The 27,973-nt window shown below is 43.0% G+C and overlaps 1 protein-coding gene across 3 annotated transcripts; it reads right to left on the reverse strand.

Annotated features, from left to right (window-relative positions):
* Window positions 1–1,392: 1,392 nt before the first annotated feature.
* On the reverse strand, window positions 1,393–27,973 carry psma4 (proteasome 20S subunit alpha 4). Of its 3 annotated transcripts, none has more exons than XM_055934891.1 (9): window positions 27,893–27,973; window positions 27,276–27,300; window positions 27,104–27,146; window positions 23,627–23,789; window positions 23,419–23,496; window positions 18,729–18,817; window positions 18,288–18,418; window positions 9,490–9,613; window positions 1,393–1,650 (listed from the first exon to the last, which is right to left on the reverse strand). In XM_055934891.1, exons 2-9 carry the CDS (start codon window positions 27,276–27,278, stop codon window positions 1,496–1,498), a joined length of 786 nt encoding a protein of 261 aa, XP_055790866.1. In that variant the 5' UTR covers window positions 27,279–27,300; window positions 27,893–27,973; the 3' UTR covers window positions 1,393–1,495. The 3 variants fall into 3 exon arrangements, with proteins under 3 accessions (XP_055790866.1, XP_055790867.1, XP_055790869.1); XM_055934892.1 differs by having other exon boundaries at window positions 27,856–27,956; XM_055934894.1 differs by lacking the exon at window positions 27,104–27,146 and having other exon boundaries at window positions 27,893–27,943.

Raw genomic sequence — 27,973 nt, forward strand, 5'->3', positions numbered from 1 at the left:
GAACTACCCCCTCAACCTTATTTAGACAAGGCTTTACAAAACCTCAAAAAGGTATCTACAAAACAGTAACCTAGTGCATGTGAGAGACAAAGATGTTGGGATTAATGGAATAGGTGAGTCAAATGCAAAGTTGTTTATCAGAATGAGTAGGCCAAAGGCTATAAAACGCTCTTCTACCACTGGGCTCTCTTGCCGATTCAACCAATAATCTTCAAGCTGTTTCCGGGAAACTGTCCCGACACTCCTGATGTTCTGCCAAGCCCACTTTGTCCCAAATTGGTTGATCTTTCCATCTATTTCCGGTGTCAGGCCAGTAAAGGTGCTGTGCCTTATGGTCCACTTCACCTAGGCATTTTCCACAGTCCAGTGTCAAGGCAGCGTGAAGGACAGAGCTTGACCTCTGACCTCATTACAGGCATTGTGTGCAGATGACAGAGTTAGGCCTGTTTACTGCTAAGTGGAAAGTAACTTGTTTAACCTAGGCTGCCCCCAAGGCATCTGTTCTGGGTTTCATAGCAGCAGCATAGCTTGAAACAGATGAATAGGAGTTTTAAAGTCTATGTGGTCCCACAATCACTATGGTCTCAGACATTTAGACATGCTATTTATTTAGTCTGAATGTGGACCTATTTTGTTGCTGGGTTACAAGGTGTATTTTAGGCCCTGTGCACACTCAGGTTGTAAGGCTGATGTACAGTACAACACATTTTCAATGAGTTTTTCCACACAAAATGTTTTATGCAACATGACTGACACAGCAGAAACCCAGCTGCCATTCTGGCTCCCACCACTAATCCCCGGCGGGGCAAAAAAAGACAGTCAGTCCCTTCTGACCTTAATCTTCACTTTACTTTACATAACAAGCCTTCAGATTGACGCTGTTACCGCATGGATGTCAGTCACGGCATTTTGCAGAAGTCCCTTTTCTGCATGTACAGCTAACAGGGTTCGAGGATCAGGTCAGCAGAATTAAAGCAAGCTAGTCAATGACTAATCCCTTCTAAAAATGACCTGACTCATCTTTTACATCGCATCTGATATCTGCTAATTCCACCAGAAAAGCACATGGAATATGGATGTTGCGTAAGCACATTTAGGGAATTTCAATGTTCTCCACATTACATGATCAGAACACTATTCATGAACATTTCCTCAGCACTGATGGCTCAGCATTTTGCTTACAGCATGTCACATATTTCCTCTCAAACATACTGTGTTCTCATTTGATGCCTCATATGTTTAATATATGACACACTACACACGTGGTGTGACATAGACTGTGCAGAGGCTTTGAGTTTTGTACAGAGTTGTCACATCTCAAATTTTCTGTGTAACAATACGCAGTCAGCCCTAGCTTTCTGAATTAACATCATTCAGCAGATGCCAGACATGTATAGTATTTAGCCTTTATTTAAAGAAATACAACAGATAGTCAAAGAACAATTTAGAAAACCTGAACTATTTTATTTTACAGAAAAGTAACAATGTGGGCCACTCATTTGTCTTTCTCCTTCTGCTCTTTTTCCTTCTTCTCTTTCTCCGCTTTGGCCTCCTCCGCCTCATGTTTCTTGATCAGCTCATCCACTTCCTTCTGTTTCAGCACCTTGATGCAAGTCTTTCCGTTCTCTCTGGTCAGAGTGGCGATCTCCACTAGATAACACCAAAGCGGAGACACATAGGGTTACAAAAAGGAGGCTACCACCCAGCATGTACACCAGTAACATAACTTTTGGGGGGAATATTTTTCACTTAAGTGGTTGGAAGGGGGAAAATGAGGAACGCAATACAACAGACATGCATATACAAATAAAGCCTTGTTCATACAGCAGGCCTTAATGCTCAAATCAGTTTTTCAAATCCATTTTGGACTACTGGACTGTCCAAACAGCAAGTTACAAGTGACCAAAATGGGTGTGTGTGTTTTCAGACAGCAGTCATTTGCTGACAAGTCTATGCTAGTTGTCATAGTAACAACAGTGTGTGTGCAGTGTGTAGGCTGATTGATGATGGTGCGTGTTTCCCATTCCTCAGAAGTTAAGTAGCAAGCTAAGGTGACAATGCCTGCCATGGACATTTTCCATTTCCTTTGAATGTTCAAAATCATAGGATAAGAACACTATTAAAGCCTCAAAATGATAACTTTCATAACTAGACCTTTTTTGGCTTTCTAGCACAATCACCAATTTGTTTGTAAACAATTAACAAGCTAGTTAGCTACCATGTTCTTGTCAAACAGAGTAGCTAACAATCAACAATATAAAAACCACTTGAGGGCAAATAAATCAGATTTGACCAGACTAGAGGTCGACCGATTAATTGGAATGGACGATTAATTAGGGCCGATTTCAAGTTTTCATAACAATCGGAAATCGGTATTTTTGGACACCGATTTGGCCGTTTTTAAAAGTTTTTTCTTTTACACCTTTATTTAACTAGGCAAGTCAGTTAAGAACACATTCTTATTTTCAATGGCGGTCTAGGAACGGTGGGTTAACTGCCTCGTTCAGGGGCAGAACGATAGATTTTTACCTTGTCAGCTCAGAGGATTCAATCTTGCAACCTTACAGTTAACTAGTCCAACGCTCTAACCACCTGATTACATTGCACTCCACGAGGAGCCTGCCTGTTACGCGAATGCAGTAGAAGCCAAGGTAAGTTGCTAGCTAGCATTAAACTTATATTATAAAAAACAATCACTCAATCATAATCAATAGTTAACTACACATGGTTGATGATATTACTAGTTTATCTAGCGTGTCCTGCGTTGCATGTAATCGATGCGGTGCGTATCGTTGCTCCAATGTGTACCTAACCATAAACATCAATGCCTTTCTTAAAATCAATACACAGAAGTATATATTTTTAAACCTGCATATTTAGCTAAAAGAAATCGAGGTTAGCAGGCAATATTATCCAGGTGAAATTGTGTCACTTCTCTTGCGTTCATTGCACGCAGTCAGTGTATATGCAACAGTTTGGCTAATTTGCCAGAATTTTGCATAATTATGACATAACATTGAAGGTTGTGCAATGTAACAGCAATATTTAGACTTATGGATGCCACCCGTTCGATAAAATACGTAACGGTTCCGTATTTCACTGAAAGAATAAACGTCTTATTTTCAAGGTGATAGTTTCCGGATTTGAGTATATATATGATCTAAGGCTCGTATTTCTGTGTGTTATGTTATAATTAAGTCTATGATTTGATAGAGCACTCTGAGCGGGGGTAGGCAGCAGCAGGCTCGTAAGCATTCATTCAAACAGCACTTTCCTGCGTTTTACCAGAAGCTCTTCGCTGTGCTTCAAGCCTATCAACTCCCGAGATTAGGCTGCTGTAACCGATGTGAAATGGCTAGCTAGTTAGCGGGGTGCGCGCTAATAGTGTTTCAAACGTCACTCGCTGAGACTTGGAGTAGTTATTCCCCTTGCTCTGCATGGGTAACGCTGCTTCGAGGGTGGCTGTTGTCGTTGTGTTCCTGGTTCGAGCCCAGGTAGGAGCGAGGAGAGGGGTGGAGCTATACTGTTACACTGGCAATACTAAAGTGCCTATAAGAACATCCGATAGTCAAAGGTTAATGAAATAGAAATGGTATAGAGAGAAATATTCCTATAATAACTACAACCTAAAACTTCTTACCTGGGAATATTGAAGACTCATGTTAAAAGGAACCACCAGCTTTCATATGTTCTCATGTTCTGAGCAAGGAACTTAAACGTTAGCTTTCTTACATGGCACATATTGCACTTTTACTTTCTTCTCCGACACTTTATTTTTGCATTATTTAAACCAAATTGAACATGTTTCATTATTTATTTGAGGCTAAATTGATTTTATTGATGTATTATATTAAGTTAAAATAACTGTTCATTCAGTATTTTTGTAATTTTCATTATTACAAATAAAAATAATAATAATAATAATAATTTAAAAAGCCGATTAATCGGTATCGGATTTTTTTGGTCCTCAAATAATCGGTATCGGCGTTGAAAAATCATAGTCGGTCGACCTCTAATTCAGATGTCACATGTCCAGGATAGGGCTGGATATGGCCAAAATATATCACAGTATTGGAAAATAAATGGACAATATGACGGTATTTTATGTTGTCGAATAATAAAAGTTGTGACAGGGTAGGAACCAAAGTGTTGATAAAGTGTTTCCTAGGTGACCCTATAATCTTTGGCTACGTGGAATCATTTCTCTTAGCTACTTCTGGTAGCTACCATTCATGCCTTGCATATTCCTCAGGGGTACGCGCAATGCCGTCGGGGTACGCAAAATAAAAATGTGATTCATATTTTTTTCCTTCACATTTTCAAACAGTACATTTATATTTTCCAACGGGGCTATACATTTGGGTGAGTTTTTTTGCACTCGCCTGAGGAACCTCATTTCACTGCCAAAAATACAAGAGGGTAAAGTAAAAACCCAGCCTAGTCCGTCCATCAACCCCAGTATATAGTAAAATACGGTATCTAGTGTTGAGCGAAATAACAACACTATGTCAAATACAGGTAGCCTAGTCAAATAATTAATATCCAATCACATTAACCGTTACTTTCTCGTGGGAAACCTTCACTCTTGCGCAGACATTTTGAAATATGACAATTTGAAAAATAAGCCACAGGAGTTTATTGAGCGAGAATAAAGACTACTTTTCAGTAGTAAGACATGTATAAAAGCAACAGATACCATTAATAAGAAGAAGCTAGAAGAGTCTTATATGGTGACATACCGACTTAATTCTTCCTGCTGCCGCGGATATGGCTGGGACAATGCTGGGGGAAAAGGCCCAAAAAACTATAGACAATGCCTTCATCAAACAACACTATTTTGAAACAATTACTGCTTCGCATACAAGCCAGTGAATTGTGTGTGTTACAGCTGGATGAGTCAGATGGGAGGGGGGGGAGGGGGGGGTCTGGCACAGCTCCTGGTATATGTCCGATATGTTTATGGGGGTCAATTAACCTGTTTGGGCTGCAGGGGCAGTATTGAGTAGCCGGATAAAAGGTGCCCATTTCAAAGGGCCTCGTACTCAATTCTTGCTCGTACAATATGCATATTATTATTACTATTGAATAGAAAACACTAGTTTCTAAAACCGTTTTAATTATATCTGTGAGTAAAACAGAACTCCTTTTGCAGCAAACTTCCTGACAGGAAGTGGAAAATCTGAAATCGATGCTCTGTTCTAGGGCCTGCCTATTAATGTCCTTGATATTTATTAGTATAGATGCACTTCATACGTCTTCCACTAGATGTCGACAGGCAGTGAGAGAAGAAATGGAGTGAATAACTTGATCTGGGGTCGAACAAAAGCTCTTTGTATGACGTGTCACCAGTTTCCTGTTTTCTGGAGAGCGCGTGAAGGGACCTGGTTTTGCCTTCTGTACAGCTGTCGTTATAGACGACTAATATCTCCGGCCTTGATTTTATTTGATACATGTGACAATATCATCGTAAAGTATGTTTTTTCAATATAGTTTTATTAGATTATTGAATTTTTTTCGGGACATTAGGCGTGTTGCTTTGTCTGCGTATGTTCAGGAAGGAGAGCTTCGCGCCACTTGGCTAGCTTTCCGTGCTAATTGACTGGAGAAGAGGACATTCTAAATCCAAACAACGATTGTTCTGGACAAAGGACCCCTTGTACAACATTCTGATGGAAGATCGTCAAAAGTAGGACCCATTTTATGATGCTATTTCATATATCTGTAGAACATGTTGTACTAGTAGTTTGCGCCCAGAGTTTGGGCACTCTCTCGCTATAACTAAGCTGGATGTCGTAATGAAGTTATTTTTAGAATTCTAACACGGCGATTGCATTAAGAACTAGTGTATCTATCATTCCCTATACAACATGTATTTTTTAGTAACGTTTATGTATAGTTATTTGGTCAGAATAGTTGAGTGTCATAAAAATATCCACACATTCTGGGAAAAAAATGCTACGTTAGCACAATGTATAACCACTGATTTCAGCTCTAAATATGCACATTTTCAAACAAAACATAAGTGTATGTATAACCTAATGTTTTAGGACTCATCTGATGAAGCTTATCAAGGTTAGTCAAAAATTATATATCTTTTGCTGGTTTATTCGCTATCGCTAACATGCCTAGTGCTATCGCTAACGTGCCTTGATGAATGAATGCGGTAGTGTGGTAGGCTATTGTAGTAAGCTAATATAATGCTATATTGTGTTTTCGCTGTTAAACACTTAAAAAAAAAAAAGAAATATTGGCTGGATTCACAAGATGTTTGTCTTTAATTTGCTATACACCATCGATTTTTCAGACATGTTTTATGATGAGTATTTAGGTATTTGACGTTGGTGTCTAATTACTCTGGCTCCTTCGGTCCTATTTGTGACGGTAGCTGTGATGGTAGCTGCAATGTAAAACTGATTTATACCTCAAATATGCACATTTTTCGAACAAAACATAGATTTATTGTATAACATGTTATAAGACTCATCTGATGAAGTTGTTTCTTGGTTAGTTAGGTTGGCTTTGTGCATAATACCTGTGCTGTGAAAAATGTCTGTCCTTTTTTGTATTTGGTGGTGAGCTAACATAAATATGTGGTGTTTTCGCTGTAAAACATTTTAAAAATCGGACATGTTGGCTGGATTCACAAGATGTTTATCTTTCATATGCTGTATTGGACTTGTTAATGTGTGAAAGTTAAATATTTCAAAAAAACATATTTTGAATTTCGCGCTCTGCACTTGAAGTGGCTGTTGTCATATCGTGCCCGGCTTCGGGCTTGCAGCCCAAAGAAGTTAAGGAAGACATCCTCTTCTGCAAAAAGTACTGGACAGCTTTGTGACATCAAATGGACTTGTGGTCAAGATGTGTTGGTATATGTACTGATGGCGCAAAAGCCATGACAAGGAGACCTAGTGGATTGGTAACGCGCATGCAAGCAGTTGCTCCCGACGCCACTTGGGTACACTGCAGCATCTACCGAGAGGCTCTTGCTGCCAAGGGAATGCCTGACAGCTTGAAAGACGTTTTGGACTTTAACTTTATTAAAGTAACGCCCCTGAACTCTCGTGTATTTTCTGCATTATGCAATATGAGCAGCGGCCATGTAATGCTTTTACAACATACAGAGTGCGCTGATTATCAAAGGGAAAAGTATTGACACGTTTTTTTATTAAATTGAGAGACGAGCTTAAAGTTCTTACTGACCATAATTTTCACTTGTCTGACTGCTTGCATGATGACGGGTTTCTCACACGACTGGCCTATCTGGGTGATGTTTTTTCCCCCTCGCCTGACCGACTTGACTAGTTTTGTCCTGGGAATAGTTCCTGCGCGCGAGAGAGGGGCTCCCCATTTTCCGTTTCTCTCTTAAAGAATAGGTTATGGTCCGGTTGAAATATTATCGATTTTGTTTGTTTAAGACAACCTGAGGATTGATTATAAAAAACATTTGAAATGTTTCTACGAACATTTCGGATACGTCGAACGAAACACGGCTTTTGTTTTCTTAAAATAATGCTCAACCCAAATGGCGTTTTTTTGTGATAAAAGTAATATTTATTGAACAAAAAGATTTGTTGTGTAACTGGGAGTCTCGTGAGTGGAAACACCAGAAGATTATCAAAGGTAAGCGATTCATTTTATTGCTTTTCTTACTTTCGTGACCAAGCTAACCAAGCTAATATAAGGCTAAGCTAATGTAGCATTGAAAGCTACACTCACAAAAGCTTGGATTTCTTTCGCTGTAAAATATATTTTCAAAATCTGACATAGGTGGATTAACAACAAGCTAAGCTGTGTTTTGGTATATTTCACTTGTGATTGCATGATTATAAATATTTTTTGTAATATTTATGCATTTGGCGCCCTGCAATTTAGCGGTTGTTTAGGAAAGTGATCCCGTACTAGGGATGCGTAGCGCAGAGAAGTTAAACAGCATGATAATTACATAAGTGCACCTTGTGCTGGGAACAAAAAGGCCACTCAAATGTGCAGTTTTCACATAGCACAAGGCCACAGATGTCTCAAGTCTTGATGGAGCGTGCAATTGGCATGCTGATTACAGTAATGTCAGAGAATTTAATGTTCATTTCTCTACCATAAGCCGCCTCTAACGTAATTTTAAATAATTTGTCAGTACGTCCAACTGGCCTCACAACCGCAGACCACGTGTAACCACGCCAGCCCAGGACCTCCACATCCAGCTTCTTTACCTGCGGGATCGTCTGAGAAGGGGGGGTGCTGAGGAGAATTTATTTTTGTGGAGAAAAAGTATTTCTGATTGGTTGGGCCTGCCTCCTCAGTGGGTGGGCCCCAGTCATGTTAAATCCATAGATTAGGGCCTAATGAATGTATTTCAATTGAGTGATTTCCTTCTATGAACTAACGCAGTAAAATCTTAGAAATTGTTGCATGTTGTGTTTATATTTTTGTTCAGTATAGAAGACTAATGGATTTATAGTAAGAAGCATTGTTGCATGTACTGCATTGACCATGCAGACTGAATGCAAATGTCTCTGTCTCGTGTTCGAGGAACAACAAATTGACCTCCTTGTGTGACAGGGGTCGGGGCTAGGTCTGTGTAGAAAGTGGCATAGAGGGGCCTCCCGGGTGGCGCAGTGGTCTAGGCCACTGCATCGCAGTGCTAACTGCGCCACCAGAGCCTCTGGGTTCGCGCCCAGGCTCTGTCGCAGCCGGCCGCGACCGGGAGGTCCGTGGGGCGACGCACAATTGGCATAGCGTCGTCCGGGGTAGGGAGGGTTTGGCCGGTAGGGATATCCTTGTCTCATCGCGCTCCAGCGACTCCTGTGGCGGGCCGGGCGCAGTGCGCGCCAACCAAGGGGGGCCAGGTACACGGTGTTTCCTCCGACACATTGGTGCGGCTGGCTTCCGGGTTGGAGGCGCGCTGTGTTAAGAAGCAGTACGGCTGGTTGGGTTGTGCTTCGGAGGACGCATGGCATTCGACCTTCGTCTCTCCCGAGCCCGTACGGGAGTTGTAGCGATGAGACAAGGTAGTAATTACCAGCGATTGGATACCACGAAAAATTGGGGAGAAAATGGGATAAAATTTATAAAAAAAAGAAGAAAAAAAAGAAAAAAAGAAAGTGGCATAGAGAGAGATGACTCAAGTAACATAGTCAACTATAAAAATGGATGTTACACACGGTGTATCACATTTAACAAACCAACATTCAAATGCCGTTACAGAGGGTAAAGTAAAAACCCAGCCTAGTCCGTCCATCAACCCCAGTATATAGTAAAATACGGTATCCTACCCAGCCCTAGGGCAGGAATCAGATTTGCATCTGACTTTAAAACAACCTACGAAGGTGGTTTGAAATGTGGCCTGAAATATCTGAGTCAATTCAAACTACCAATGTCAACATGGCTTAAAAAAAAAGGTCCATTAACACTCCGTTTGAGTAATATTCCATTCTGATTGAGTCTCAAGAGCTCTCTCATACACACAGGCAATCTTTCACTAACACACACCTTTCTCAGCAGACAGCTTGCTGACGTCCATAGTCTTGTTGAGCACTTTGACGGCCAGAGCCAGGGCAGAGGACAGAGACATCTCTCCTTCTTTGAAGTCCTGCTTCAGCATGGACACGGCCGCCTTGGGAGAGGACACAAACAAGACACTTAACATCTTTAACACAACACTGAGAAAAACAAAACACACTTTAAAGTTATATTACTGAAGACTCTGGGGGTGCTGGTGAGCCAAAAAGAGTCCCCTAAATCGCCAGAAATATTGTCCAGACAACCCCACACACCTGTGAGAAAAATACAATATTACAAAAAGAATTTTGTGGTTTCATGAGATAACATCAATAAATAGGCCTATATCAAGAATTACACATGCACTGCACTGGGGATGAATATTTTCCTAAAAATCGACCAAGTTTTAATACAGGTAATCATTCATATTTATCAGAGATTCCCGGGAAATACCGCAAAAATCAGACGTGCCCATTTACAGCGTTTAAAGCCAAGAGATGGTCACTATGCCAGGGTTCTCCTCAAATAAGAGTTTGGCTGCGCCACCGGATCGCCAATGACGTTGTTAATTACGAAACAGGCCGTTCATAAATTCTGAGCGTTATCATGTTGCTTAATTCAGCAGTTGGCTCTCTCGACACAGAGTTCTCAGGACGCACCGAGCGCACCTAGAGTATAGCGCTGTCGAATCATACAAACTTTGTAACGGCAGTCAAACAAAAGTCAAATGACCAAAGTTGCTAAGCTTGCTAGAGAACCTTGCTAGAGAACCTTCGACGAATGACAGAATATCTCCTATATTTGGCAAAATCGTGTTAATGAACAGTGGAAATATACTGAACAAAAAAATAAAAATCACAACATGCAACAATTTCAAAGATTTTACTGAGTTACAGTTCATAAGGAAATCGGTCAATTGAAATAAATTCATTAGGCCCTAATCTATGGATTTCAAATGACTGGGAATACAGATATGCATCTGTTGGTCACAGATACGTATAAAAAAAATTGTGACATGGATCAGAAAACCAGTCGGTATCTGGTGTGACCACCATTTGCCTCATGCAGCGCGACACATCTACTTCGCATTGAGTTGATCAGGCTGTTGATTGTGGCCAGTGGAATGTTGTCAAACTCCTCTTCCATGGCTGTGCGAAGTTGGTGGATATTGTCGGGAACTGGAACATGCTGTCGTGCACGTTGATCCAGAGCATCCAAAACATGCTCAATGGGTGACATGTCTTGTGAGTATGCAGGCCATGGAAGAACTGGTGACTTCCAGCAATTGTGTACAGATCCTTGAAACACAGGGTCATGCATTATCATGATGAAACATGAGGTGATGGCAGAGGATGAATGGCATGACAATGGGCCTCAGGATCTCTCTGTGCATTCAAATTGCCATCAATAAAATGTCCATAGCTTATGCCTGCCCATACCTTAACCCCACCGCCACTACGGGCCACTCTGTTCACAACGCTGACGTCAGCAAATCGCTTGCCATACACGGTTGTGAGGCCGGTTGGACGTACTGCCAAATTCTCTAAAACGACAATGAGGCGGCTTAAGGAATTGAAATAAACATTCAATTCTCTGGCAACAGCTCTGGTGGACATTCCTGCAGTCAGCATGCCAATTGCACACTCCCTCAAACTTGAGACGTCTGTGGTGTTGTGTGACAAAACTACACATTTTAGAGTGGCCTTTTATTGTCCCCAGCACAAGGTCCAACTGTGTAAAGATCATGCTGTTTAATCAGCTTATTGATATGCCACACCTGTCAGGTGGATGGATTATCTTGTCAAAGGAGAAATGCTCACTAACAGGGATGTAAACAAAATCTTAAGAGAAATACACTTTTTTTGCATAAGGAAAGTTATTTCAACTCATGAAACATGGGACCAACACTTTACATTTTGCTTTAATATTTTTTGTTAAGTGTAGGTAAAATACCAAGATTGATCTCACATTCTCTGCCGAAGCTCTCGTACGGGCAGAAAGTACGAGACAGCGCAAAGAAGAGGGTGAAATGCGGTGGTATTTTGGCATTCATAGGTTGAAAGATGTGCTTTTTGATAATGCAACCTATGGATGACAGAATAAATTTAGGAATTTCCATGCGAGACAGAAGTCAGGATTTGGGGTTTCAGTGGGATTGGAAACTAGCCTAGGCTCTTGGACAGAAGATAACAATTCAAAGTCATGAGGGGAAATTGTAACAGGATTCATGTCTGTGACAGAGATGCCTGTTGTGAATTGTGCAAAGGCCTATCAAATGTGACTGTCTGAAGTGTCAATGACAACCCAAAGAGGCACACGTTATTTTGTAGGCTATACCAGGGGTCTCCAACAGGTCGACCGTGAGCTAACAGCAGCTCGCAGACCACCTATAAGCAGCTCACCAAACAATTCTGAAAGAATATGCAAATTCCCCGTGTTCCACCACAAACTGTCATAAACAAATCTCAAGCATCAGACACCGCAAGATCCCAGCTACTATCTAACCAATGCAACATTCTCTCACCCCTGGTTAGCCACTATTAGCTTAAAAATCCAAACCTAACACAATATCTGATCATTATTTCCAGCAATATTGCCCTTTACTGTGTGTGGTGCAGGCATTTGTCAATCACTCCGTGTGTAGCCAGTAGTGATGGGTCGTTCGCGAATGAACAGCTCTTTTTGGTGAACGTCGGGAGCGAATCGCATATGTGAAGAGACTATCATTTGGCTCCCAGAATTGCATACAGATACTACTGATCTGCAGATGAATTATAAAAACATTCTCTGAAGATGGTAATTCCTCAGTGCAGGAACAATAGCAAGGAGAGATGAGCCAAATGAACAGCTCTTTTAGGTGAATGGAGCCAAATGATCGGGCTCACAGAGAAGCCTGGGAATGCCCATCACTAGCAATTCATGTGATAAGCGCCTTGTGGGTTGACAAATACTTTCCCCAAAACCTTCTCAATTAAAATGTTACTCAAGAATATTCAGAGAATATTCACTTCCGGCGCCGAACAGGATGGCTGCCTCGCTTCGCGTTCCTTGGAAAATATGCAGTATTTTGTTTTTCTATGTGTTATTTCTTACATTGGTACCCCGGGTGATCTTAAGTTTCATTACATACAGCCGGGAGGAACTACTGAATATACGATTAACGTCAACTAACCACCCTTCCTACCAGGAATATGACTTTCCCGAAACGGATCCAGTGTCTTGCCTTCCACCCAATACAATGGACCTGATCCCAGCCGGCGAAGCTACACGACGCCGAAAAAGGGGCAAACGTAGCGGTCTCCTGGTCAGGCTTCGGAGACGAGCACATCGCGCTCCACTCCCTAGCATACTACTCGTCAATGTCCAGTCTCTTGAGAATAAGGTCGATGAAATCCGAGCACGGGTAACATTCGAGAGAGACATCAGGGATTGCAACGTGCTCTGCTTCACGGAAACATGGCTAACTGAAAAGACGCTAACGGAGTCGGTGCAGCCAGCTGGTTTCTTCACGCATCGCGCAGACAGAAACATACATCTTTCTGGTAAGAAGAGGGGCGGGGGGGTATGCCTCATGATTAACGAGACGTGGTGTGACCATCATAACAACACTCAGGAACTAAAGTCATTCTGTTCACCTGATCTAGAACTCCTCACAATCAAATGTAGACCGCATTATCTACCAAGGGAATTCACTTCGGTCATAATCACAGCCGTATATATTCCCCCCCAAGCAGACACATCGATGGCCCTGAACGAACTCTATCTGACTCTCTGTAAACTGGAAACCACACACCCTGAGGCTGCATTCATCGTAGCTGGGGATTTTAACAAGGCTAATCTAAAAACAAAACTCCCTAAATTCTATCAGCACATCGATTGTCCGACCAGGGCTGGCAGAACTCTGGACCATTGTTATACTAACTTCCGCGACGCATATAAGGCCCTCCCCCGCCCTCCTTTCGGAAAAGCTGACCACGACTCCATTTTGTTGATTCCAGCCTACAAACAGAAATTAAAACTACAAGCTCCCGCGCTCAGGTCTGTTCAACGCTGGTCCGACCAATCTGAATCCACGCTTCAAGACTGCTTTGATCACGCGGATTGGAATATGTTCCGCACGGCGTCCAACAACAACAATGATGAATATGCAGATTCGGTGAGCGAGTTCATTAGGAAGTGCATTGACGATGTCGTACCCAGAGCAACGATTAAAACATTCCCAAACCAGAAACCGTGGATTAACGGCAGCATTCGCGTGAAACTGAAAGCGCGAACCACTGCTTTTAACCAGGGCAAGGGGACCGGAAACATGACCGAATACACACAGTGTAGCTATTCTCTCCGCAAGGCTATCAAACAGGCTAAGTCCCAGTACAGAGACAAAATTGAATCGCAATTCAACAGCTCAGACACAAGGGGTATGTGGCAGGGTCTACAGTCTATCACGGATTACAAAAAGAAAAGCAGCCCCGTCGCGGATCAGGATGTCTTGCTCCCAGACAGGCTAAATACCTTTTTTGCCCGCTTTGAGGATAATACAGTGCCACTGACACGGCCCACTACCAAAACCTGCGGGCTCTCCTTCACTGCAGCCGAGGTGAGTAAAACATTTAAACGTGTTAACCCTCGCAAGGCTGCAGGCCCAGACGGCATTCCCAGCCGCGTCCTCAGAGCATGCGCAGACCAGCTGGCTGGTGTGTTTACGGACATATTCAATCAATCCTTAGCCCAGTCTGCTGTTCCCACATGCTTCAAGAGGGCCACCATTGTTCCTGTTCCCAAGAAAGCTAAGGTAACGGAGCTAAACGACTACCGCCCCGTAGCACTCACTTCGGTCATCATGAAGTGCTTTGAGAGACTAGTCAAGGACCATATCACCTCCACCCTACCGGACACCCTAGACCCACTCCAATTTGCTTACCGACCCAATAGGTCCACAGACGACGCAATCGCAACCACACTGCACACTGCCCTAACCCATCTGGACAAGAGGAATACCTATGTGAGAATGCTGTTCATCGACTACAGCTCAGCATTTAACACCATAGTACCCTCCAAACTCGTCATCAAGCTCGAGACCCTGGGCCTCGACCCCGCCCTGTGCAACTGGGTCCTGGACTTCCTGACGGGCCGCCCCCAGGTGGTGAGGGTAGGTAACAACATCTCCACCCCGCTGATCCTCAACACTGGGGCCCCACAAGGGTGCGTTCTGAGCCCTCTCCTGTACTCCCTGTTCACCCACGACTGCGTGGCCATGCACGCCTCCAACTCAATCATCAAGTTTGCGGACGACACTACAGTGGTAGGCTTGATTACCAACAACGACGAGACGGCCTACAGGGAGGAGGTGAGGGCCCTCGGAGTGTGGTGTCAGGAAAATAACCTCACACTCAACGTCAACAAAACAAAGGAGATGATTGTGGACTTCAGGAAACAGCAGAGGGAGCTCCCCCCTATCCACATCGACGGGTCAGTAGTGGAGAAGGTGGAAAGTTTTAAGTTCCTCGGTGTACACATCACGGACAAACTGAATTGGTCCACCCACACAGACAGCGTTGTGAAGAAGGCGCAGCAGCGCCTCTTCAACCTCAGGAGGCTGAAGAAATTCGGCTTGTCACCAAAAGCACTCACAAACTTCTACAGATGCACAATCGAGAGCATCCTGTCGGGCTGTATAACCGCCTGGTACGGCAACTGCTCCGCACATAACCATAAGGCTCTCCAGAGGGTAGTGAGGTCGGCAGAACGCATCACCCGGGGCAAACTACCTGCCCTCCAGGACACCTACACCACCCGATGTCACAGGAAGGCCATAAAGATCATCAAGGACAACAACCACCCAAGCCACTACCTGTTCACCCCGCTATCATCCAGAAGGCGAGGTCAGTACAGGTGCATCCAAGCAGGGACCGAGAGACTGAAAAACAGCTTCTATCTCAAGGCCATCAGACTGTTAAACAGCCACCACTAACATTTAGCGGCCGCTGCCAACAAACTGACTCAGCTCCAGCCACCTTAAAAATGGGAATTGATGGAAATTATGTAAAAATGTACCACCAGCCACTTTAAACAATGCCACCTAATATAATGTTTACATACCCTACATTACACATCTCTTATGTATATGTATATACTGTACTCTATATCATCTACTGCATCTTGCCATCTTTATGTAATACATGTACCACTAGCCACTTTAAACTATGCCACTTTATGTTTACATACCCTACAGTACTCATCTCATAGGTATATACCGTACTCTATACCATCTACTGCACCTTGCCTATGCCGTCTGTACCATCACTCATTCATATATCTTTATGTACATATTCTTTATCCCTTTACACTTGCGTGTATAAGGTAGTAGTTGCGGAATTGTTAGGTTAGATTACTTGTTGTTATTACTGCATTGTCGGAACTAGAAGCACAAGCATTTCGCTACACTCGCATTAACATCTGCTAACCATGTGTATGTGACTAATAAATTTGATTTGATTTGATTTGATACTTGTCCCGAAGCCACCCCTGCGTTGTCTTGGCTGTGTGCTTATGGTCATTGTCCTGTTGGAAGGTGAACCTTCGCCCCAGTCTGAGGTCCTGAGCACAAGGATGTCTATACTTTGCGCCGTTAATCTTACCCTTGATCCTGACTAGTCTCCCAGTCCCTGCCACGGAAAAACATCCTAACAGCATAATTTTGCCACCACCATGCTACAATGTAGGGATGGTGCCAGGTTTCCTCCAGACATGACGCTTGGCATTCAGGACAAATAGTTCAATCTTGGTTTCATCAGAGAATGTTGTTTCTCATGGTCTGAGTCTTTAGGTGCCTTTAGGCAAACTCCTAGCCGGCTTTCATGTGTCTTTTACTGACGAGTGGTTCCGTGTGGTCACTGTACCATAAAGGCCTGATTGTTGGAGTGCTGCAGAGATGGTTGTCCTTCTGGAAGGTTCTCCCATCTCTACAGAGGAACTCTAGAGCTGTCGGTGACTATCAGGTTCTTGGTCACCTCCCTGACCAAGGCCCTTCTCCCCCAATTGCTCAGTTTGGCCAGGCAGCCAGCTCTAGGTACAGTCTTGGTGGTTCCAAACTTCTTCCATTTAAGAATGATGGAAGCCACTGTGTGTTCTTGGGGACCTTCAATGCTGAAGACATTTTTTGGTACACTTCCCAAGATCTGAGCCTCGATACAATCCTGTCTCAGCGCTCTACGGACAATTCCTTCGACCTCATGGCTTGGTTTTTGTTCTGACAAGCACTGGTCGACTGTGGGACCTTATATAGACAGGTGTGTGCCTTTCCAAATCATGTCCAATCAATTGAATTTACCACACGTGGACTCCAGTCAAGTTGTAGAAACATTTCAAGGATGATCAATGGAAACAGGATGCACCTGAGCTCAATTTCAAGTAACATAGCAAAGGGTCTGAATAGTTAATTAAATAAGGTAAATGCTTTTTTCATCTTAATACATTTGGAAAAAACATTCTAAAAACCTGTTTTCACTTTTTCATTATGGGGTATTGTGTGTAGATTGCTGAGGAAAATGTTTTATTTAATCTATTTTTAGAATAAGGCTGTAACGTAACGAAATTGGGTCGAACAACCAGTGCTCCCGCACATTGGCTAACCGGGCTATCTGCATTGTGTCCCACCCACCAACCCCTCTTTTACGCTACTGCTACTCTCTTTTCATCATATATGTATAGTCACTTTAACCATATCTACATGTACATACTACCTCAATCAGCCTGACTAACCGGTGTCTGTATGTAGCCTCGCTACTGTATATAGCCTGTCTTTTTACTGTTGTTTTATTTCTTTACCTACCTATTGTTCACCTAATACCATTTTTGCTCTATTGGTTAGCGCCTGTAAGTAAGCATTTCACTGTAAGGTCTACTACACCGGTTGTATTCAGCGCACGTGACAAATAAACTTTGATTTAGAAAGTCAAGGGGTCTGAATACTTTCCGAAGGGACTGTATAGCACAGGAGGTTGGTGGCACTTAATTGGACGGACTCGTCGTAATGGCTGGAGCAAAATTAGTGGAATGGTATCAAACACATGGCTTCTATGTGCTTGATGCCATTCCATTTGGCAAAAAAACTAAATCAATTATTTAAGTGTATGAATCATACAGCCAACACAATCAACATTTTCAGAAAAACAATAAGCAACTACATTTCCATAGTGTACCTTTAAGAGCTCTTATGCACACACAATCTGGCTAAGCAAACATGTCCTTGATATTCAGGTTAGTCAAAGACTGAGCCATCATGGTGACACTTCCTATACAACAATCCTGGGTGGTGAAACATGAGTTTACTCTTTTAATCTGTTCAATGGTGAGCGCCTTTCCAACATGCAGAGACCTTCAGAAGCACAGCTGCCGCCCTCTGGTGCCCAAGCGTTGCATAGGTTTCATCATTCAGTTAATTGCAGGACAGCATACGGACAAAGAGGGGCAGGAGAATCAGGTGCAGCCATGAGTGGTCTTTTGGTGGACTAAGTGAAATCAGGTGTGGTAGTTATGTAGGAACCAGTATTATGGTACCGTTCATGTCTCCATAACCTACACATATCTCAAAGTATACTACAGGTCATCTGAGAATCTACCACAGAAACAGACTGCTTTATATAAAGGGGATTTAGGGCTGACAAAAAAACAAAAACGGGTAATTTGTGGTTGAAGTTCATAGTCGACCCGTGGTTAATCTCTGGTGATTTGCCACAGCAGATGAAGAACGCAGCACGTAAACACATCCAATGTTAAGAGGGACTTACGGCACTATTGTTGCCGATACAGGTGGCCTTCCAGCCTCCGTAGTTGCCGCTGGGGTCACTCTGGTAGAGCTGGAAACCATAGTGTTTGTCCCAACCCATGTACAGCAGAGACACGCCGAAGGGCCTTTTCCCTGTGGTCAAACCGCACAAACAGAAATGTAAAGAATTTTATCTAGAATGTCAACTTTGGTTTTTGAACAACCTCAGAGAACGAAAGGCAATCATGAATTCAGAAGACACTGCTTTTTACACTGAAGGTGGCCGGACCAGCCACTTACAACTTCACACTTGAAATTACAGTATTGAGGAGCAGTGAGCTAAACATAATGGCCTTCCAATTGACACAGCCCTCTAGTTGCTTACAGTGACCTGCAGATGGACTCTCGTTTCATTGGAGAGTACTACTGAATAAAGCCTCATCTGGTGTAGACAGCAAATTACCTCCAAACTGTGTGTAGGCCTGTTTGATGTCACACAGAGCTGTAACCAGCTGCTCACAGGGGATAGGCTCCTGGTACTGCAGTAGGTATCTGTGGGAAGGGAGAAGAGGAATTCCATATGTATCCACAATGTTGCTTCATCACTAGCTTCAATAAACTATTTAGGAGCAACAAAAAAGGCACAGACCGACATTTAGGCTACCTTTAGGGCATTTTCACATATGAAACGCATTACTCTGGTTTGGATTCCTGGAGCGTGTGAGATTTCTACAGAAAACTTTTCAGGGTGCGATTAGCAAGACACACATTCTACATGACGTTAGCTAGCTAGCTTATTTAGAACAGGCAAACACACTGAACAAAAATATAAAATGGAACATGTTAAGCGTTGGGTCCATGTTTCATGAGCTGAAATAAAAGATACCAGAAATGTTTCAATCGCATTAAACAGCTTTGAGCACTTCCCTGTTAGCTTTGAGCACTTCCCTGTTAGTGAGCATTTTAGCCTTTGTCAAGATAATTCATCCACCTGATAGGTGTGGCATATCAAGTAGCTGATTAAACATGATCATTACATAAGTGCACCATGTGGTGGCGACAACAAAAGGATACTAAAATCTGCAGTTGTGTCACAACATAATGCGACAGATGTCTCAAATTGAGTGAGCGTGCAATTGACATGCTGATTGCAGGAATGTCCACCAGAGCTGTTGCCAGAGAATTTAATGTACATTTTTCTACCATAAGCCACCTCCAACGTCATTTTAGAGAATTTGGTAGTACGTCCAAACGGCCTCACAACATGTAACCTCACCAGCCCAGGACCGCCACCTGTGGATTATCTGTGACCAGCCACCCAGACAGTTGATGAAACTGATGAGTATTTCTGAAAAACTCATTCTGATTGGCAGGTCCTGGCTCCCAAGTGGGTGGGCCTATGCACTCCCAGAGCCACAGATGGCTGCACCCCATCACGTGAAATCCATAGATAAGGCCTAATATTTTTTTCTCCAATTGACTGATTTCCTTCCATGAAATGTAACTCTGTAAAATCGTTTAAATTGTTGCATGTTGCATTTATATTTTTGTTCAGTGTAGTTACTGCACAATACTAACCTAATTGACAGAGTGTAAAGGAAGACTGTACAGAATAAAAATATTCCAAAACATGCATCCTGTTTGCAACAACGCACTCAAGTAATACTGCAAAATATGTGGAAAAGCAATTCACATTTTTTCCTGAATACAAAGGGCTATGTTTGGGTCAAATCCAATACCAAATACCACTCTCCATATTTTCAACCATAGTGGTGGCTGCGTCATGTTATGGGTACGCTTGTAATCATTCACGACTGGGGAGTTGGTCAGGATACAAAATAAATGGAATGGAGCTAAGCACAGGCAAAATCCTAAACCTGGTTCAGTCTACTTTCCACCAGACACTGGGCGATGAACTCACCTTTCAGCAGGACAATAACCGAAAATAAAAAAGGCCAGATCTACATTGAGTTGCTTACCAAGAAGAGAGTGAAAGTTCAAGTGGCCGAGTTACAGTTTTGACTTAAATCTGCTTTTAAATCTAGGGCAAGACTAGCAATGGTCAACAACCAATTTGGAGAATTTAGAAAATAATAAAATGTGCAAATATTGTACAATCCAGGTGTGCAAAGCTCTTCGACTTCTCTAGAAAGACTCACTGCTGTAGTCACTGCTAAAGGTTAATCTTATTTTGTACTTTTTAACCCTTTTTTCTCCCAAATTCTCATGATAGCCAATTGGTAGTTACAGTCTTGTCCCATCGCTGCAACTCCCGTACGGAGAGGCGAAGGTCGAGAGCCATGCGTCCTCGGAAACACGACCCTGCCAAGCCGCACTGCTTCTTGAAACACTGTGCGCTTAACCCGGTTGCCAGCCGCACAAATGTGTTGGAGGAAACACCATTCAACTGGCGACCGTGTCAGCGTGCATGCACCTGGCCCGCCACAAGGAGTCACTAGAGCGCGATGGGGCAAGGACATCCCGGCCGGCCAAACCCTCCCCTAACCCAGACGACGCTGGGCCAATTGTGCGCCGCCTCATGGGTCTTCCGGTCGCGGCTGGCTGTGACAGCCCGGGATCGAACCCGGGTCTGTAGGGACGCATCAAGCACTGCGATGCAGTGTCTTAGACTGCTGCGCCACTCAGGAGGCCCTACCAAAATGTGTTGCCTCAGGGGTGTGAATACTTATGTAAATGAGATACTTTTGCTCAGGTAGTGTATGTGGACACCTGCTCAAACATCTGAAAACAGGAAAGGGCCTGCCCCAAAAGTTGGAAGCACAGAATCGCCTAGAATGTCATTGTATGCTGTAGCGTTAAGATATCCCTTCACTGGAACTAAGGGGCCTAGCCCAAACCATTAAAAAACAGCCCCAGACCATTATTCCTCCTCCACCAAACTTTACCGTTGGCATTATGCAGTCGGGCAGGTATCGTTCTCCTGGCATCTGCCAAACCCAGATTTGTACGTTGGAATGCCAGATGGTGAAGCGTGATTTATCACACCAGAGAACGTGTTTCCACTGCTCCAGAGTCCAATGGTAGCAAGCTTTACACCAACTTCAGCTGATGCTTGGCATTGCGCATGGTGATCTTACGCTTGTGTGCGGCCACAGAAAACCATTTCATGAAGCTCCTGACGAACAGTTCTTGTGCTGACGTTGCTTCCAGAGTCAGCTTGGAACTCTGTAGTGATTGTTGCAACCGAGGACAGACAATTTTTTTCGCGCTTCAGCACTCGGCGGTGCCGTTCTGTGAGCTTGTGTGACCTACCACTTCGCGGCTGAGCCGTTGTTGCTCCGAGACGTTTCCAATTCACAAGAACAGCACTTAGTTGATCGGGGCAGCTCTAGCAGGGCAGAAATTTGATGAACTGACTTGTTGGAAAGGTGGCATCCTATGACGGTGCCATGTTGAAAGTCACCGAGCTCGTCAGTAAGGCCATTGTACTGCCAATGTTGCCTATGGAGATTGCATGGATGTGGCCGCGATTTTATACACTTGTCAGCAACAGGTGTGGCTGAAATAGCTGAATCCACTCATTTGAATGGATGTACACATACTTTTGTATATATTGTGCATTTCCATATAGTGTATTTCCTTTTCAAGACATTTAAAAAGTCTAAACATGTTATTACAGGGTATTGTGAGTAGATGGGTAGAAAATAAATCTATTTGTATCAATTTTTTATTCAGGCTGTAACAACAAAATGTGGAATAAGCTCACATTTGATTCAGTGCGGATCAGGGTCCCAAACGATCCAGGATCCGGTTCATACAGGGATATGTGCCCTTTATCAGTGTTAATCAAGGTTCGTACAGTGGCAAGTCAATTCAAGGACTTTCAAGGAGTTTAAGCACTAATATTTATTTTATTGTTTCTAGTCGCCACCAGATGCCAGTATAGCTCAACAACCTAATGAAAAAATATACATACTATTCATAGCTACCTTTCAATACATATATGAGTGGTAAGTCAGTACTGTAATTTGAGTAGTAATGAGCAGAGTTGAGACATGCGTACTGGTGAACACACATTTCCTATTGGCATTACAACACAATTCCAGGTTAATGACTGTATTGTATTTTTATTGGGCATTTGGGAATCAACTACTTAATAGCTACGAAAAAGCATCTTGCATCAGACTGGCAGCTTTAATATCACCGGTCAGGAGAAGGGCGGGTGGGCTGTGCGAGGAAAACGGCAGATGAACGGCCACCAGAACGGCCACCAGAGTGTAATATCACGGGCACCCCTTTGAAAGAGGCAAAAAATCTCTGGAGAGAAAAAAAGTCGCATAAAGAGGATGGATGCAGCACTGGGTCTTTCCCCCTTCAGGGGCTATTCGCCCATGCTCGCAATGTCAACGTCTGATGCATTTTTTGCACCATACACGGTGTGGGTTGGTTGGGTCCAGTGATAGAGGTAAAAAAATATATATTAAAAAGTGGGTAAACTACACTGAACAAAAATATAAAACGCAAAATGTAAAGTGTTGGTCCCATGTTTCATGAGCAGATATAAAAGATCCCAGAAATGTTTCATACGGACAAAAGGCAGGATTTAATCTACATTTGCCAGTCATTTTACCTATCGATGTGACGTTTTCCACCGCCTAATCAGTCAGTTCTGTACCTGCTTGGCTGAGTGGCACTGTGGGTGGAATGAGTGCGCTCGGTTGGCAACCAGAACACCAAACACACAATGAAATAAAACTTGTCAGTCTGCCAGGAAATCATTTTAAGATCAATACATTTTTCATATTAACATATTTGATAATTTTCTGTTGCAATTTCTCATTGCAATTCAAGCACTAACTTAAGAAAATGTCAGATTTTCAAGGTATTCCAGTACTTGAATTTCAGAGTGCCAAATTCAAGTACTTTCATCATCTTGCGCGAACCCTTGTGTGAAGTGAACACAGAGAGGCATTTCAGATGTCACTGACAGTAAACTGGAACAGTGACATTTGTCATTGGTAAGGAAAACAATTGTGTTTTCGGTTCTCCGAAATGTTTCCCTAATTTATTATTATGCTTCATCATAGCTATGAAGCGCATCAATCATATATCTCTATCAGTGCTTGATTGACACGCAGCTCTGCCCACCCAGCGCCACCCTCTAATCATCTGTTAGGTGGTCCCCTGCTCACCTCTGTGCTATTAGTCTCAGCTCATTGGTCAGTACATTGGCATCTGATGTGATTCCAGCCACGCTACACGCTATATCCCTGCAACACAAGACAAGAGGAAATGTCACACAAGCCAGTAGAGGCAATGGAAGGGCACTTCTGCTTGCCACTAGATGATGTACCTAGGTTTTTTATCTGAAGATAAACACAAAAGGATGCAGCAACTTACTCATTCAGCTTGTAGATCTTTTCTGAGAAAAACACCTCGTCCAATAGCTTGTGGATGTTCCTCCTCTCAGCCGCCAGCAGCACACCGTCGTTGGCCAAAATCCCCAGACAAGTGCCAGCATGACCAATGGCCTCCATGGCATACTCTACCTGGTATAGGCGGCCTGCCAATAACAGATGGCAAATGATAAGTGTGAGCAATTCCATGATAACGGAATGTCAAAGTTTAACAAACCATATAACTCCATGCACAATGACTACTTTGAACAATTTACACAGTAAGAAACAAAAACAAAAAACGTTCCTGGAATAACTGAGCAGATGAAAAGTTTGTAAACAAAGGTAAAATCTCCTTCAGTTTTATTTTGACCAAATACTGCATCTCCACAGTTCCTGTAAATGTGTTTTTGTAAAATTGTCAGTGGAAATGGTTAAAAGTAGTCCTTGTGCATAGAGATCTATGGTTTGTTAAACTGTGAAATCATTGTTTTTGTTTGGTATACATTACTGTGAAAAAATCTGAGTCGCTGAGTAACTCCGTTACCATGGAATTGCCTGTGTGTCTCAGCACAACTAAACTCAGCAAAAAAAAGAAACGTCCCCTTTTCAGGACCCTGTCTTTCAAAGGCAATTCGTAAAAATCCAAATAACTTCACAGATCTTCACTGTGAAGGGTTTAAGCACTGTGTCCCATGCTTGTTCAATGAACCATAAACAATTAATTAACATGCACCTGTGAAACTGTCGTTAAGACACTAACAGCTTACAGACTGTAGGTAATTTAAGGTCACAGTTATGAAAACTTAGGACACTAAAGAGGCCTTTCTACTGACTCTGAAAAACACCAAAAGAAAGGATGCCCAGGGTCCCTGCTCATCTGCGTGAACGTGCCTTAGGCATGCTGCAAGGAGGCATGAGGACTGCAGATGTGGCCAGGGCAATAAATTGCAATGTCCGTACTGTGAGACGACTAAGACAGCACTACAGGGAGACAGGACAGACAGCTGATCGTCCTCGCAGTGGCAGACCACGTGTAACACCTGCACAGGATCGGTACAAACGAACATCCCACCTGCGAGACAGGTACAGGATGGCAACAACAACTGTCAGAGTTACACCAAGAAAGCACAATCCCGCCATCAGTGCTCAGACTGTCCGCAATAGGCTGAGGGAGGCTGGACTGAGGGCTTGTAGGCCTGTTGTAACATCACCGGCAACACCGTCGCCTATGGGCACAAACCCAATGTTGCTGGACCAGACAGGACTGGCAAAAAGTACTCTTCACTTACGAGTCGCGGTTTAGTCTCACCAGGGGTGATGGTCAGATTCACGTTTATTGTCGAAGGAATGAGCTCTACACCGAGGCCTGTACTCTGGAGCCGGATTGATTGAGGTGGAGGGTCCGGCATGGTCTGGGGCGGTGTGTCACAGTATCATCAGATTGAGCTTGTTGTCATTGCAGGCAATCTCAACGCTGTGCGTTACAGGGAAGACATCCTCCTCCCTCATTGGTATCCTTCCTACAGGCTCATCCTGACATGACCCTCCAGCATGACAATGCCACCAGCCATACTGCTTGTTCTGTGCGGTATTTCCTGCAAGAAAGGAATGTCAGTGTTCTGCCATGGACAGCAGAGAGCCCGGATCTCAATCCCATTGAGCACGTCTGGGACCTGATGGATCGGAGGGTGAGGGCTAGGGCCATTTGTCTTGGAACTTGCAGGTGCCTTGGTGGAAGAGTGGGGTAACATCTCACAGCAAGAACTGGCAAATCTGGTGAAGTCCATTAGGAGGAGATGCACTGCAGTACTTAATGCAGCTAATGGCCACACCAGATACTGACTTACTTTTGATTTTGACCTCACCCTTTGTTCAGGGACACATTATTCCATTTCTGTTAGTCACATGTCTGTGGAACTTGTTCAGTTTATGTCTCAGTTGTTGAATCTTGTTATGTTCATACAAATAATTTACACATGTTAAGTTTGCTGAAAATAAGCGCAGTTGACTGTGAGAGGACGTTTCTTTTTTTACTGAGTTTATAAATGCACCCTTCCTTTTAGACAGGGCCGTTCTGACGCCCTACGCTAGACACTAAAATTGCCTTCCCCCACAGAACTAGAACAGTAAGCAAAATGATGTTGAAAATACCTATTTACCAGACATTGAAGTTATGATATGAATGGTGAAAATACATAATTTAAAGACACCTATGTTTGGGCCAAATAAAGGCCTGTACAGACCGGACAAAATCTGAACCAAACATTAGACGTCTATGATTGGTTCGGACCAAAAAGCAAAGTCCGTGGATATGGAAATCAAGGCCGGTCCGAACTGCACCAAAAAAAGACATCCGGACCAAAAAAATATGTCCAATAGGCGTCAGCGGCGGTCCGTGCTTACTGAGGTATAGCCTACAGTGTCGCCTGAAATGTAATTTTAGGAACTATGTGGTAGGCTCACCGTTCCTAAAACAGGCCGTTGCATGGGCTTTATTAGTCCTCTTTTCTGTCACTAATCGACGTGGCTATTTAAGCTCCGAATATCAGATACCCAACTTTATCAGGAGTTCTCCTAAACCTATTTGCAATATGTTAACACAGCGGGAAATGCAGAAGTATTTTCTTTTTCGCTATGATCAGCCCCTAAAAGATTAAGTTAAAAATTTGAAATCACTGATCATGACAACTGCAGTCCATGAAACTCGTGGAGTAGCCTGATTGTCCGTTCCATATTCTACATTTTACTTTGGCCTGTCCTGTCCTGAGGATGTTGTTCAACAGGTCAGCACATGTTTTATTTTATTGGGCGCAATTTAGGTTAGGCTAAATGATCAGAGAAACCTGCATGATGTGAAAGGTTTCTGTCTCATTACATTGTCATACATTTATCTCCAGCCTGTAGGCTACAGAGAAGACCACATACTCTACCATATGCTATATTTGCTACATGATTTATGTTTGATCATTTTTGTTGACAGAATGTTGGTGGAAATGACTCTCCAACAGCAGCCTGGAGAGGCGTGCTTTGAATGGACAATATAAATCATTTGCGTCCCTGCCTTTGACAAAGTGGGCACTGCTTATCACAGGGTGGCATCAAAGCTCACCTAAATAGCCCATATGACACTAGTTGACAAATTGTCATTGTTTTTGGGGTAGAATTGTGAGATTTTGTGTTATTTGGAGGTGCGTCTTGATCAGTTAAGCTCAGAAAATACCACCCTTGTCAATCTGCCACCTGGCAGCCACCTAGTCCTGCCTAATGAGCGGGCTGGCCCAAGATTCAGAAATAACTGATCTGACATGATTGGATTTGTAAAACTTTGCAGTAGGATATAAGCTTTCACCTATCCGATTGCATTTGACCCATCTTATTTCAAGGAGCAAATGAAGGATACATTCAAAAGTATTCCAACATGAATGTCCATCAGTTGTCAATAACTTTACTGCCTATAAATTGAGAGGCTCAATCTTACCTTCAGGCGAGAAGATGGTTGTTCTTGAATCATATCGACGAGACTGTAAAAGGTCAACAATATCACACTACATAGTGCAGACTACAAACTATCATAAATTGCTGTTGTGCTTCCATCAGTTTCTTTGGCTTCCATTACAAAAACTTAAATCTCAGGTTGATTTGATACTCACCATCTTAGTAGTTTCCTTTAAAATGCTGTGGAGGTCAAACAAATAATGTTCAGATAACAAATTAATCAACTCCACTATGTGATAAGCAAGTTGCTAAAGGCTTAGTCAACTCATTCGGCCAGATTGAAATGTATCAGTGCCGGTATTCTAGTTTTACGGCGCTTGCTTGTCATAGCTATGGCTAACGTTAGCTAGTTTGCCTGCGCTAGTACGGACGCCAGCAGAGTGAAACTGAAAGTGCAGTAGTACCTGAGGAATTGGTAATAATTCGCTATAAGGACAACATATGTACACACCAATATGTAATGATTCATTGCAAGTTAACGTGAACTAGCTAGTTAACTATGGCAGAAATAGAAGTTACAACTTTTGTACTAGCGCAAGCTCTATCAATTAGGATGCTTGCTAGCTAACTGCTAACTCTCGAGCTACCATGAAGCAGCAACTTTTAGCTCCCAGTCCCCACTCCATCCACCATTACAGATGTTAAAAGAAATGGCTAGCTAGCTAATGACATGAATTACAATATCATTACTGTGCAAAGCAATAAGCGTGTTTTGATTTTTTTTTAAAGGGATACCTAAAAGCTTAAATATACAACGCAAATTGTCATACACCTTCTCTTGCGTTGTGACCTAACGTAGCCGGCGTGAACGAAGACTGTGTCAAAGATATTTCCTTGTTTTACTCTCCCCCCC

Source organism: Salvelinus fontinalis, chromosome 9, assembly GCF_029448725.1.
Source record: "Salvelinus fontinalis isolate EN_2023a chromosome 9, ASM2944872v1, whole genome shotgun sequence".
NCBI lineage: Eukaryota > Metazoa > Chordata > Actinopteri > Salmoniformes > Salmonidae > Salvelinus > Salvelinus fontinalis.